Raw genomic sequence first — 13,102 nt, 5'->3', positions numbered from 1 at the left:
ACACACTCACAGGGGTGTAAATGTATACTCTTAAGTTTAAAAAAAGATGAGAATGGATAAACGTGTCAAAACCCCGCATTTGTGGTATTTTTTTATTACTTAAAAGGACAATTTTTGCAATATTATAAAAATACATTCACCGGTTTAGAATTCTAACAGTACTCTATGTAAAAAAATTCGTCAGTATTCTCTTCCTTACCCTCAGCAACACCCGTAATTTTGATACAGTTCCGTCGCGAGTATTGTTCCAAGTCATCTAGGTGATATTCAAGTGAATCAATGCGACTTTCGAGGGTTGAAACTTTCTCTAATAATATGTCAGAGATGTGGGATCTGAAAGACTCATGATTCAGGATAATGGTCACAGCTTTTTTAGTGGTATTTTCATCTTTCGAGAATGTCTCAAGTAGAGTGTTCAATGTATGAAAGTCCTGGTCAAAGCCAGTGTCTTCTATGTAACTAACGTTAGATTTTGTCATTGTATTACTAATGTCACTTTCGCTAGTGCTGATTTCTGATCTGGGGCGTTTCGCTTGGTGTTGTCTAGGTTTATGTTTGTTTTTCCTGTTTGGCATGATGATTTACCACAAATAACACACACGCATGGTGAGCTTTACTCAATGGCATGTACAATGCAAGTTCAAAAAGCTTATAAAATTCGTTTCTCAAAGTTTAGTGTAGATTTACTCACATGAAACAGAATTAGAATCCAAACCAAATCCAAAAGTCACATAATAATAAATTTACTAATGCAGATTTTTCTCTTAAATTTGTTTTTCGCTGGTCAGGATTTTTCAACACCCTACATGGCGGACGACCTTGACCTATCCTTGCAATTCTTTTTGATTTTTTTGCGATCCTCTCCATCTTCCAAACAGTCAACGGCATCTAAGCTTTACATACACAAGGTGAGTTTGCAATATCGTTTGATTTAGAAAACATCAATACAAATTAGTCAATCGTTTCCATCTTCGCTAGCCAAGATATGACAATCCATGCCGCTGCACTTTGCTCTTAACCTAGCGAAGATGTCCCTTTTCAAGCGTTTTATATATATATTGTCAATAAGACGCGTGTCACGGTAGGCACTGGCACGATAAAGAGTCTTCGATCACTTATATCTCAAAAGAGAGAAATATCAGTTTAAAAAGCATTTTTAAAAGAAAAAAAGATGGACTCGGAATGAATGAATGTACTACATTATAATATTCATGAAATTGTAAATTATAATCCTCAACCTTTATTTTAGAAATAAGGAAACATTCCTTGAGTATTACGAGCTGATAATTTTGGTCGGAGCGTGGTCAAATCCAATAAAAGCCCGAAGGGCTGAAGGGTTTTATGATAGAGGATTTAATTGGATTTGACCACCCGACCAAAATTATCACTTCATGATATTTAAAGAATGATTTTTTATTACTTAAATTTATATAATTTCCAATTATTTCCACACTTAAATCAACATGTTAAAATCACTTTTTTTTCATGTAGCACAGGCTATGTATTGCAACGCGGCGCAAACAATATTACCGTTTTTCGGTTACACAAGTAGAATCGATCTTCTGTCGAAGTTTAAACTATGCAAAGTAATTTAAAATTAATTTCTTTATGGTAACACAAAACCAGCATTTTATGCATCGATGGAAAACAAAGCAAACGTTAAAATGATTTTTAAAAATTGAAATTGACATAGAACTATCTCTGATTTACAAACACATTTTTTGAAATCTTATTTCATTTATTTATAACGATTTTCAAAGTCTTTAAACAATCATTCCCACCTCAATCGAGGGACAAACCTTAAATAAGGGGCAAAATGACGCAGTAGCCTTGTATGTTATTTTTTTTTTGTAAAGAAATTTTGTACATTAATTTCCCATTGATATATGGTTTATTTCACCGGGAAAACTACTGCAACGTCTTCTATCATACATTTTTACCATACACATACCCAGCAAAACATCATTAAAACGCTTAAACAAAAACATTATTATTAATTCGGACTAAGTAACTTTAACTGGCATTAATTACATTTTTCTTCTAAAAAATTAATTGGTCTTTTTTATAACAGTAAAAAAAAAAATGTTGGCAGGATGTTATTCACGATTTCTTTCATTTCATTATGACTAAAACTAAAAGAATGCATGCAATGTAAAAGAGATACACGTGTCTGTCGTGTTTAATCTTTTAAAACGGAAAATAAGAAATGATTTTTATAATTTTCAGAGATAATGGATTAAACAGTCGGACAATCTATAATTTATCGATTGGCCATTCTGCGATCAATTGCAATCCCTATATTTACTTCAGTGATCAATGCTATCGTTCAGTAATCAATGTTATCGTTGTTTTAGTCATAGCCCAAAATGACCCAATATTTACATTATCAAAAATATTGATTCAGTCAGCTCTTTCACAGTTCTGAAAAATGTACCATTGGCAAGGTAAATTTTTCTCAATGGACAATGATGATTCTCCGTAGAAGCTAAAATAACATACAAGTATTTATTGACTAGTATTAGAAGAATGAGCGAGCCTCTATTTAAAAATTAATAGAAAAAAAACCCGCATGGTTGTGTGTTTTACATTATAAGCTTATCAAAGTTATTAATAGGAAGGCCAATATACATGAGGCTTTAGTCAAGCGACGGCCGCGTCCCTCGAGCTACTTGTAAAGTATGTTAAAATAACTGTCATATTCAAAAGTCACTAAAATTTCGATCGACCCTTGCAGAATTTACTATGTTAACAAAGTGCATTAATATCAACAATATAAACGCAATGTGAACAATAAAATTTAAAGCGTATTGACTTGGTCCCGAATTTAACGCACTTCCAAATATATTTATTTCAAAGTTAATAATTTTTCAAAGTGCGTTGTACATTGTAACTAGCGTCACGGTGTGTTTTAAGGCGCTTTTAAAAAGGATAGTACATTTTAAAAATATAATGTGTTGCTTGGTTAAAAACATCATTTAAATGTTCCCTACAGGGGCGATGAAGATTCGCATCATTGTTCACTTATAGTTCACAGCGATCTAAGCGACCAGTTAACGTCTTAACGTAAATCCAGAGACATAATGAGGTTAAGACACAGCGGGCATCACATATTGATTGATCAAACATACACGTATTTGTATCGAATATTCTATTACATGTATGCCTCCTAGTTGCCCCATCTACTGCACACAAATATTCATCTATATAAAAATTGCTATGATAATCACAACTGCATCATTTACATACAAAGTTACAAGTGAAACATTAACGACGAAAACGTCAATTTACTGTACCCTCCAGGGCATTCATTGTTAATTCACTTGGAGTTCATAGTGTTCTATGCGGCCTGTTTTCCGTACATCATTAAGGTTGAAGCACGGTGGGTTGTATCAATGATTGATGGATGTTAAGCTGAGATATGTGTAAAACATATGCTGTATAGTTATTCCGCACATTGAAAGGTAAGTGGAATCGATTGATTGAAGAGAATGCGTTACCTTTACCGTAGTTTGACTTTACTAAATGTGATACATACACATACAGACAAGTATATCTGTATGTTAACTAATGTTAAGATGGTGTTTAGGACACAAACATTTTTCTTCACGTTAATACAGAGTTTGTTTGTTGGTTATTTTAACTCCAGCTTAAAACATGTCTATCTATATTGTTTTATTCTAAAAGTTAGTCTTCAGTATATGCAGGATTACACGAAACCGCGTTAAACATTATTTTCATTTTAAAAAACTTCCGCCTCGTATAATACCTGTTTGTTATTGTATAACAGTTTTCGTCAATGTTAACAACGTATAAATAAAATGTTTATAGGGAAATGACAAGAGATACGCGTGTCTATATAAATTATTTCCTGTTCTCTGATGACTATTTATTTATAAACTAAGTGTTGATATCGATTTCCATTTATCACAATATCCAGAAGGATACAGTACGTTTTATTGATTTTTGACGTACTTAAAGTTTTAGGGCGACAATGACGCAAGCAAGACATGCGTTAATTTTCTTGACCACCAGCCTTCGTTATCACATGAAGTGTGTACTTTGTTTCATTTAAGCGAAATTTTGCATTGCATTTGGGAGCTACTTACGAAATACAACTTGCCGCAATTGTATTGTATGTGTGTGTCTTATGAAATCACAAAATTATAAAAATAAAATCATAAATAAATGCACACTTGTGTAGATCAATAGCAATTGTTATGTGCATCAGTATAATATAGAAACACAATAGTCCAATACTTAACAGATCGCCCATAGCGCATAGAGGAGCAATTTTACTAGCCGAGAATCTTATTTTCAAAATAAACACTCCACACACTCGGGGTCAAGCTTAGCAATGTGTGAATGAATGTAATTATATACCAACATCAGGGATTGGTTCTTGTTTATACTTTACCGAGAGTGGTGTGTTATACATGTACAAGTACACATTGTGTATCCATGTTTTCCATTGGGAATTATATTATGTAAACTTTAAGTTCTCATCATCAGACTGGTAGTATAATATTACTTTAGAAAACAACCATTTCCATGGAGGAGTTGGATCCAGTTACCCTGACTTGGAAAGATGTCAATGTTTATTCAACTCAAAAGAAGGGATGTTTTCATAGACGGAACGCTAAGTTATCGAAACATATATTAAAGAACGGTAAAATTTTAAAATTGAATTATTTTAAAAGAAAATTACATTAAAGAAAATGCATTTAAATGTTGCGATAAAACCCTTCGGTGATGCTTTTTCTACAACCAATTGTCACTCTTTACCTTATCAATGCTGAATTTTTTTCAGTCAGTGGAATGATTAAACCCGGAAAGCTTACAGCATTTATGGGAGCTAGGTAGGGTAGACAAATTCCTTTTTTAAGAGTAAAACCCGAGAAAAATAAATTACAACAAATGTTCATTGATATTCATTTATTAGCGGAGCGGGAAAATCCACCTTGATGAATGTTCTAACGTTCAGAAATAGAGGAAAGCTAAAAATTGATGGTGATATTCGAGTTAACGGAGTCCCGGTGGATAAATCTAAGATATCCAATATATCTTCCTATGTCCAACAGGATGATTTGTTTGTTGGCACCATGACCGTCCGAGAACAACTTACATTTCGGGTTTGTACATCTCGAATATACAAGAACATGCAATAATATGCCAAACGTTGGATAAAAATGAAACGCATCCAATGAATTTAAAGTATTTAAGTTGAAAGTTCATTTTTTAATAGCACTAGGTTCTATAGATATTTATACTCAGCAGTTGCGTTGGAAGCAACTTAAAAATGAGGACTAGACCTTATCAGAAATCTTGACAAGCAAAAAATGAGTATTTACATTATTTATCAATACGTTTAGAAACAAATTCTCAGAATAAATTAAGAAAAAAGAATAAGCGCTTGTGAACACAGTTTAAAATATTTATAGCACTATTTCTAGGCAATGCTACGAATGGACAAAAGAAAACACACACAGGAAAGACTACAGAAAGTGGACGAGGTTCTTCATGAGGTTCGACTTGTTTATAAAAACATTCTGGTTGCTTGAAATACTAAAAAATAACATACGCTGCTTTTTGAGTGATATATGTATACAAATGCTTATTTTCTCAGAATATATCATAGCTTTTGTCACCGATAGTTAATTTTACCTGTATGACAGAGTGGCCTTTAACTAGATGAACTGTTGTATTTATTTTTCTTTTAATTGCCCTTGATTTAAAACCTTACGTAGGATCTATATCTATCTAATCTATCTATCTAAGTTTTATTATACAGCTAGGTCTACAGAAGTGTGCAGACACGATTATCGGTGTTCCAGGAAGAATCAAAGGAATTTCTGGTGGAGAAATGAAGAGACTGTCCTTTGCTTCAGAGGTTTCATTTAAAAGCTTAACAGCAATGATAAGAATAAATCGGAACGGGTTTGTTTAACGGTTGTTTAGGCGTCCGTGTCGCTTTTTATTAATAAAATAAGTAATTGTTAATTCTATCATAAACATTATATATGTAAACAGCATTTTGTACGTTACACTATAAGATTAGATCTTACTGTTTTGTTTAGCTTTTGGCCAACCCCCCTCTTATGTTTTGCGACGAGGCCACTTCCGGTTTAGACTCCTTTATGGCTCACAGCGTCATTCAGTCTTTAAAAACACTGGTCTCAGAGGGGCGGACCATTCTCTGCACTATTCACCAACCATCATCTGATGTATTTGAGCTTTTTGACGAGTGAGTACATATCTCAAAACTCATAATAATCACAAGTGTATACATCTAATTTAAAGTAGTGGCGAATGTCAACAAAACAATTTACATACATGTACTTATAATGTATTGAAACATAGGGACCAAGCCCGCTTTAACATTAATTTTAATGTAACCATAAATATAGGGGTCGAACTCTGACGCAGATAAAAAAACTACCAGCTCGCTTTAAAAGCCTAATAAATCAATTAATGTTCATAACATACGGAAATATGCATGTGGTTTGAAGGAAAGTGATATCTGAGATACATTCTTGTCAAGTTTAAAGTTGATAGGTCTTAAAATAGCAGATATATACGTCATTATTCTCTCAAAGTCGCCAGTTTATTTTTACTCGGACATTTACCGGTCCAGGGCTCCCGATGGGTTTTTGTCTATGACAACAACAGAATTTCGACAAGTGGAGAAACATTCGCACTTATCTCTTAAAATCTCTCATCAAACGCACGCTAATTATATCCTCAAACTCCGATAAAATTCCTTAAATACTCTCCAAACTGAACTTTTATTTTGCAACAACATCAACTTCAGACAAGGCCGACCATTGGGATATATAATGTTAAACTCAATTTCATTGGTTGATATCCCTAATGGTCAAATCAGAATCAGTCTTTCTCGAAGACGTCAAAATGGCCGGCTTTGTCAGAAGTGGATGTGGTTGCAGAATAAAAGTTAAGTTTTTAATACTTGTTAAAGTGTATTCCAAAAAAGGACGGAATGACTTCGAAGAACAGTGTTTCTATGTAAATGATTGAACTCCTGTGCTGTAGAGTGTTCCTGTTAGCAGAAGGTCGAGTGGCATTCTCAGGACCCGTCAGTGATGCTCTGGAATTCTTCAAAAGGTATCGTATAAAACGAGCAGTATCTTCTTAATTTCAAAGTTTCAAATCATCTCTGTATTCTCTTACTTGTACATCAAATGTAATTTTTTTCTACTCTTAAGCAATGGTCATCCTTGCCCAAACAATTACAATCCGGCGGACCACTTTGTCATTACTCTGGCTATTGAACCTGGGCAAGAGACACATTGCAGAGAAAGGGTTAAAGTAAGACACACATATAATGGGTTCAATTTAAGCAATATAAAAAAGCAATATCGGAAATGTTCAAATATAAAAATAGCGTACTTTGTTGATTTACTACGTTTTGAATTGCTGACTCATTTTCAAAAAAATACATGAATAAATGGAAGTTTCAATGTTTAAGTAGTAAACAGGAATGTGCAGGTACCTATGTAGCATGCCATAATTTTGTGCATCATATATATCTTGATTATTTAATGCATAAATATAAAAAAACTGTCAACTTTAAATAATAATAATATTATTAATTATAATATTATTGTGATGTAAAATAGCTTACCGTTGCGAACATTAATGGGTTGAGGGGTTTACTATTGGTATTTGACAAAACATTTGAGCGTAGCAGAATTTGTGAAGTCATTCATTTACTTGCAGGAATTACATCCATGTTTCATTCTAGTTTACAATATGAAATAAATAATATCTCGTTTCTTTTAAAATACAGAATATATGTGACAATTTTGAGGCTTCCGAAGCAAATAAAGAAATCATGGAGAAAACCAAAGAGATGTCAAGTCACCCCGAAGAACATTTACAACAAGTCAGTTGGTTTTTCTTGCTCTCTTGCCTTGCATCATCTATTCCACGCTAAAATTTTATTTACATAATACGAAAATAAAAAAAAACTTTCTTTGTAGGTGATGGACAGCCTTAAAGAAAGTTCAAGGTACATATGTATGCAACTTAGCTTTATACATGTATGAACATCAAACGGTATATTTTATCAGATGAAATGTGTAAGACAGTAATTTATTTTATTGATTTTGAAATATTAATGAATTTATACAGGTATGAGGCATCAATCCTACAACAAGTGAAGTGTGTATTTTGGAGAAGCTGGATAACAAATATACGAGATCCTATGGTGGTTCGAATCAAGTTCATTCAAACCGTTGTAAGTATTCTCTTACCCTCAAAATGCTGTTCTGCTTTTCCAAAATATTAAACCAATAAAAGATGTTTTAAGTTTTCAGCACGTTATCTAGTTCAAAAATATTTTAAAGTGTTGCATGTTTTAACAAGTATTAAAACAAAAGGTAATATTATAAGTGTCAAGTTTTCAAAACATTTCAAGAAAACGTAATTATCTTGCCATGTGAACGAATCTGTTAAAAATTTCTTTAAAAGACGAGAGACAAGTTGCGATGTTACTCTTGATGTCTTTTATCGACCTGCACTATCTTCTTTTGTTTCAGTTCTTTGCCTTGATTCTTGGGTTGGTATACCTCAAAACAAACGATGATTATGAACAAAAGGACATTATGAACATCAATGGAGTCATCTTCATTATAATCACCAATCTCAGCTTCTATCATGTGTTCTCTGTACTTAATGTAAGGACAAGGAGTGATACACCTTTTGTTTCTTGTTAACAAATCTGAGCAACTTTTACTACAGTCAGTGTCTTATTTTTTGTGTACGGGTTTTATATTCTGGTTTATCAATCAAGTGTTATATTTTTCGAAAAGATTCAAGTAAGGAGCTTTTAAGGTCTTTATAGGATGGTAACCTCTCTTTAGTAGGATTTTACGTCGAACATTTTAAACTTTCTCTCCCTATATTACTATGTAGGTGTTCCCCTTGGAGGTTCCGGTCTTTATGCGAGAGTATGGGACAGGACTATACAGCGCAGGGGTCTACTACTTAAGCAAGACTATAGTCGAGGTTGTAAATCATGTTACAGTAACTTCAATATTCTTTTTGCAAGTTTTGACACATGACACAATGTTTATGTAGTCATAAAACTTTCATTATACCTGTGCATTGCTCCTATATTTTGTATATTTTAGTTCAATAATCTTCGGCAGTACAATTATAACATTCTTACGTACCAATTTTTCAAAAAAGTTTTTTTTTTAACTTTAGATTCCCTTTCTTATCATCATACCTATCACATACATGTCCATATTGTACTGGATGAGTGGTAAGTACTTTTTTTTTTTTTTTTTTTTTTTTTTACAAAGAAACTATTTTTAAGAATTTCTTTTGATTTAACTTTATGGGAAAAATTACTTGTTACCGCTATATACATGTATTATTAGCTAAAAATAAGGTAACAGATGCATACGAATGAGCGGACTAGTAATTTTTATTAGGACAACATTTTTTTAAACATTACTAACTGGGCATCAACAATTGACCTAGAAACTGTGTTTAAGGTCATTACGCTCCTGTGTTCTTCAAGCATAGCACAAATAGGTAAGCTTCTAGTCAGTTAAGGTCTATGAAATAGCTTAAAAATATTTTCAAAATTGGTTTTAATTCATGTACATCGATCTGCTATGACTATGAATTTCAGTATTGACCTAAATACTACATTCTAGGTCACTGTAGCTGCAATTATGTAGCCCTCTCCGATTTTTATATCTGATGTTTAATGGAGAGGGCTATAACTCCATAAGATTTCCGTAATGGTGCAAAATTAATTTTTTAATGTCTGAAAAAAAACCCGTTTTTATCTTTGACTTCTTTAAGATAAAATGATTATTTAATTCAGGTTGATCAAGTTGATCAAACGAACGGTATGTAAATCAAAACCAGATAAAACACATCAGCAGGTTTACCAGTCGTCCTTTTCTTTTTCTGCAGCCATTGCAGTTCTCGTGCGATTTTATGGGATTTACGCTCAGAGTTTTTCTGGGCTTGATTATGTGAATGTCAGTGTATGGAGTTGTAGCCCCCCTCCCCCCCCCCCCCCCCAAAAAAAAAATAAATTCGGGAGAGGGCTACATTATTACTACTAAGGTCCCTGCACAATTTTCAACTATAATTTGGGCGAGGTCTTGAATAACTATTAGACAAACTGATGTTTATGCATTGAAAATCCAAAAGAATTAATTTATAATAATAATCTTCTAACCAAAACCAATACGTTTCTTACACGTATCAGCTTATCTATTTTGCTTGCCTTCTACTGCTAAATATACATACATATTTGGATCGACAGTTACATTTACATATAAAAAGTGTCAAGATGTGTGGTATTGGAAATGAGAAAACTTAATTATAGCTGAAGTTTAATTCATCTAAGGTCCTTTTAGAATACATCTCAGTACCTTTAATTATAAGATTATAAGACATGAATTGTATTTTGGAATCATTTACATGTACATTCGTTGGAGCCAACTTACGTGGATTGTGGGTTTTATGCATAACCGTGGGGATGCTAATTCTTGGATCCGTCGGTTTCAGTTTCAGTAAAAAAGTTCAAAATTTGTTTTCATTGGGAATGTAAATTTGTGGAAGAGATCTACCAATGAATACCACAAAAGCCACCACAAATTCTAATGATTCCACGGTATTTGACTCCAAAACGAAATATATTTAGCAGCTAAATATGGAATAATTATTCTCTCATTAAGGATTAATTCAAGACGGAGAAGCGTTCATCACCGCCACAGGAGTATCCATACTAATTTCTACCGCAGCAGCTTCATTCGGTAAAAAATATTTCTTTTAAATAAGCTTACCAACATTTAATGACATTTTTACATCTTCCCCGTTTGAAAGTGACATGATAACGGACAGACATGCCGTTCTTTGATTTTTCAATAGAGTTTTTGTCTGACGCCTGAAAGCAATTTAGATTCCTATATCTCTTTAAATGTATGTTGCATGCTCTAAAGATTGTAACTTCAGTAACTTGCGCTTATTTGTGTCAATATACTTACATGTAGGTTACGTGATATCGACTGCCGCCCCCTCAACAACAGCAGCCTTGGCTATTGCCCCAGCTCTAATGATTCCTTTTCTGTTGTTTGGTGGATTTTTTCTAAACAGTGGGTAGGTACTTTCTTTTTTTTAAACCAAAGAATTCAATCTTTTTAATGGAGTTTTACATGTAGTACTACGTCAAGGCAATCAAGTATTGGTTTTATTGCATAATTGTTATTGAGAGGTGTTTTTTATTTATTTGAAATTTGTCAGTTGGTCTCTAATAATAAACAACTTACGAATAGCGTAACCTTAAGTCAGTAAAGTTGAATGTGAGTTTTTCAAATTGAGGATCATACTATTTTTAACAAGATAATTAAAGAAATATTTTTAAAAATTCGACAATGATTAAAATATTGAGCTTCTTTTATGTTAAATTAATATTTTAAAATCTTTGATCTGAAAACAACCGGAAATGAACGAGGTTGAAAAGTTAAATGGAACAAATATGGATTGTCCGTAAACAATTTTAAAATTAAAAGGATGTACAATCCCACTTTATTATAAAAAGGACCCCTGATTTACACTCCCGATGTTGTTAAATATCCTGTGTGGCTAAATTAATAGGGTTCTCTGTTTTCAAAAATAAAACTTAAGGAAGATATATACAAAACTAAAAGAGCTCTTAGTTTAGTGATCGTTGTAACGTAATTGCCATTTGATTATATTAAACATTTTGAACAATGGCAAACAGATAGTGAGTGCAATAGATTGTTTTAGTTTTTACTGATGTTTCATCTTGTTTTCGATGGTTTGAAACAAATTCATCAAAAAAAGAAAGTGTCGTTAAATGTTTAAATTTTCTGAGCTTTGAACTTAATAATTCCTTTTTAATCTTAATGTTCTGTTTATTCAATAGATCCACACCCGACTACCTAATATGGCTAAAATACATTTCTTGGTTTTACTATGGCAACGAGATTTTGGTGGTCAACCAGTGGGAGGATGTTGATAACATAAGTAAATATGTTATACATATTAAACATTTACAATGTTTGTATAAATTCTTCGTATGAAGTGGAAATGAAATTTTATTTTATTTTTAGGATGCAGCTCAGGTCCTTCATGTGTTCCAAATGGAGAACTAGTAATTTCAACTTTAAATTTTAATCGGGTATATTGCCTTTTAGTCACATCTTTAACACTGAAACATTTCGAGTCTTTAGAAATTTCATATACAATGTAAGATAAAAAAGTAAATCTTTATTGATAAAAATTATAACATATTCGGTTTTTGACTAATTTATTGGATAACTCTTTTGTTTTACAGGACAATTTTCATTTAGATCTAGGACTGCTCTTCGTTCTAATCGCAGCATTCCGATTAATTGCTTTCCTGATTCTTTTGATTCGAGCAAAACGGTCGTCTTTGTAATAAAATTCTCATCTGTGATCTAAATTCGCTGTGCAATAAAAACATTTTAGTTGTCAATACTTTGTTGTTTTATAGTACATTTCTGCACTTGAATGTAACAAAAGTTAGATACGTGTTTCCTATTAACGAGGCCGGGTCTATTTTGTTCTGCCCTAGATTTTTGGATGAAACTTTTTACATGAATTTCTACTGATATAATTATTATTTTAAGATTAAAAAATAAGACATTTACCACACCGTTTGTTTAGGGGGTCATCTCAAAGTTTGTTAATCTTTAACATAGGACCCTATGGGATTTTGCTTGAAATGTATCAATTTTTCATATTTTTTACATTTTTTCAAAACTTCTGCCCTAGGGATTTCTTTTTCTGTTCTACTTATTAAAGTTATTGCTAAAAGGCATCAAATGGTCAAATAAAAAAACCTTTTACCTCCTGGTTTGTTCCAGGGGTCTTATCAAAGTGGATTTTTGTATGCCCTATTTCCCAGATTCGTCAGATAATGGCTATTTTTTATTTGACAAAGGCGGAAAAGGTGACCTATATAGTATTATTAAAACATTCAGACATATTTAAGTAATAAAAAAATATATAACATCATATATTAAGGGTCATTAATATAAAATACATGGTTACTGTCTTGAAATATATGAAT

The 13,102-nt window shown here is 32.5% G+C and overlaps 1 protein-coding gene across 2 annotated transcripts; it reads left to right on the top strand.

The window, feature by feature from the left end:
• The first annotated feature begins 542 nt into the window (after positions 1 to 542).
• Positions 543 to 12,505, top strand: LOC105335473 (protein white). Of its 2 annotated transcripts, none has more exons than XM_066071696.1 (20): positions 543 to 908; positions 4,534 to 4,666; positions 4,808 to 4,856; positions 4,940 to 5,129; positions 5,451 to 5,522; positions 5,789 to 5,887; positions 6,075 to 6,241; positions 7,048 to 7,119; positions 7,221 to 7,323; positions 7,805 to 7,900; positions 7,998 to 8,026; positions 8,149 to 8,254; positions 8,556 to 8,693; positions 8,932 to 9,024; positions 9,226 to 9,283; positions 10,722 to 10,799; positions 11,037 to 11,142; positions 11,933 to 12,033; positions 12,120 to 12,187; positions 12,344 to 12,505. In XM_066071696.1, the coding sequence occupies exons 1-20, from the start codon at positions 750 to 752 to the stop codon at positions 12,446 to 12,448; spliced, it is 2,022 nt and encodes a 673-aa protein (XP_065927768.1). In that variant the 5' UTR covers positions 543 to 749; the 3' UTR covers positions 12,449 to 12,505. The 2 variants fall into 2 exon arrangements, with proteins under 2 accessions (XP_065927768.1, XP_034334055.2); XM_034478164.2 differs by lacking the exon at positions 543 to 908 and adding an exon at positions 3,277 to 3,461.
• Positions 12,506 to 13,102: the final 597 nt, after the last annotated feature.

The sequence above is a fragment of the Magallana gigas genome, chromosome 9, assembly GCF_963853765.1.
Source record: "Magallana gigas chromosome 9, xbMagGiga1.1, whole genome shotgun sequence".
Taxonomy (NCBI): domain Eukaryota; kingdom Metazoa; phylum Mollusca; class Bivalvia; order Ostreida; family Ostreidae; genus Magallana; species Magallana gigas.
The sequence above is the reverse complement of the archived record's forward strand: the minus strand, read 5'-3'. Positions and strand labels throughout refer to the sequence as shown.

What these genes read in the sequence shown, in the direction of transcription:
- LOC105335473 (XM_066071696.1), top strand. Translation starts at nt 750, where the DNA reads ATGCAGATTTTTCTCTTAAATTTGTTTTTCGCTGGTCAGGATTTTTCA. An exon ending in ACAGCATTTATGGGAGCTAG is followed by an intron (nt 4,857 to 4,939) that starts GTAGGGTAGACA and finishes TTCATTTATTAG; the next exon opens with CGGAGCGGGAAAATCCACCT. An exon ending in GTATTTGAGCTTTTTGACGA is followed by an intron (nt 6,242 to 7,047) that starts GTGAGTACATAT and finishes CCTGTGCTGTAG; the next exon opens with AGTGTTCCTGTTAGCAGAAG.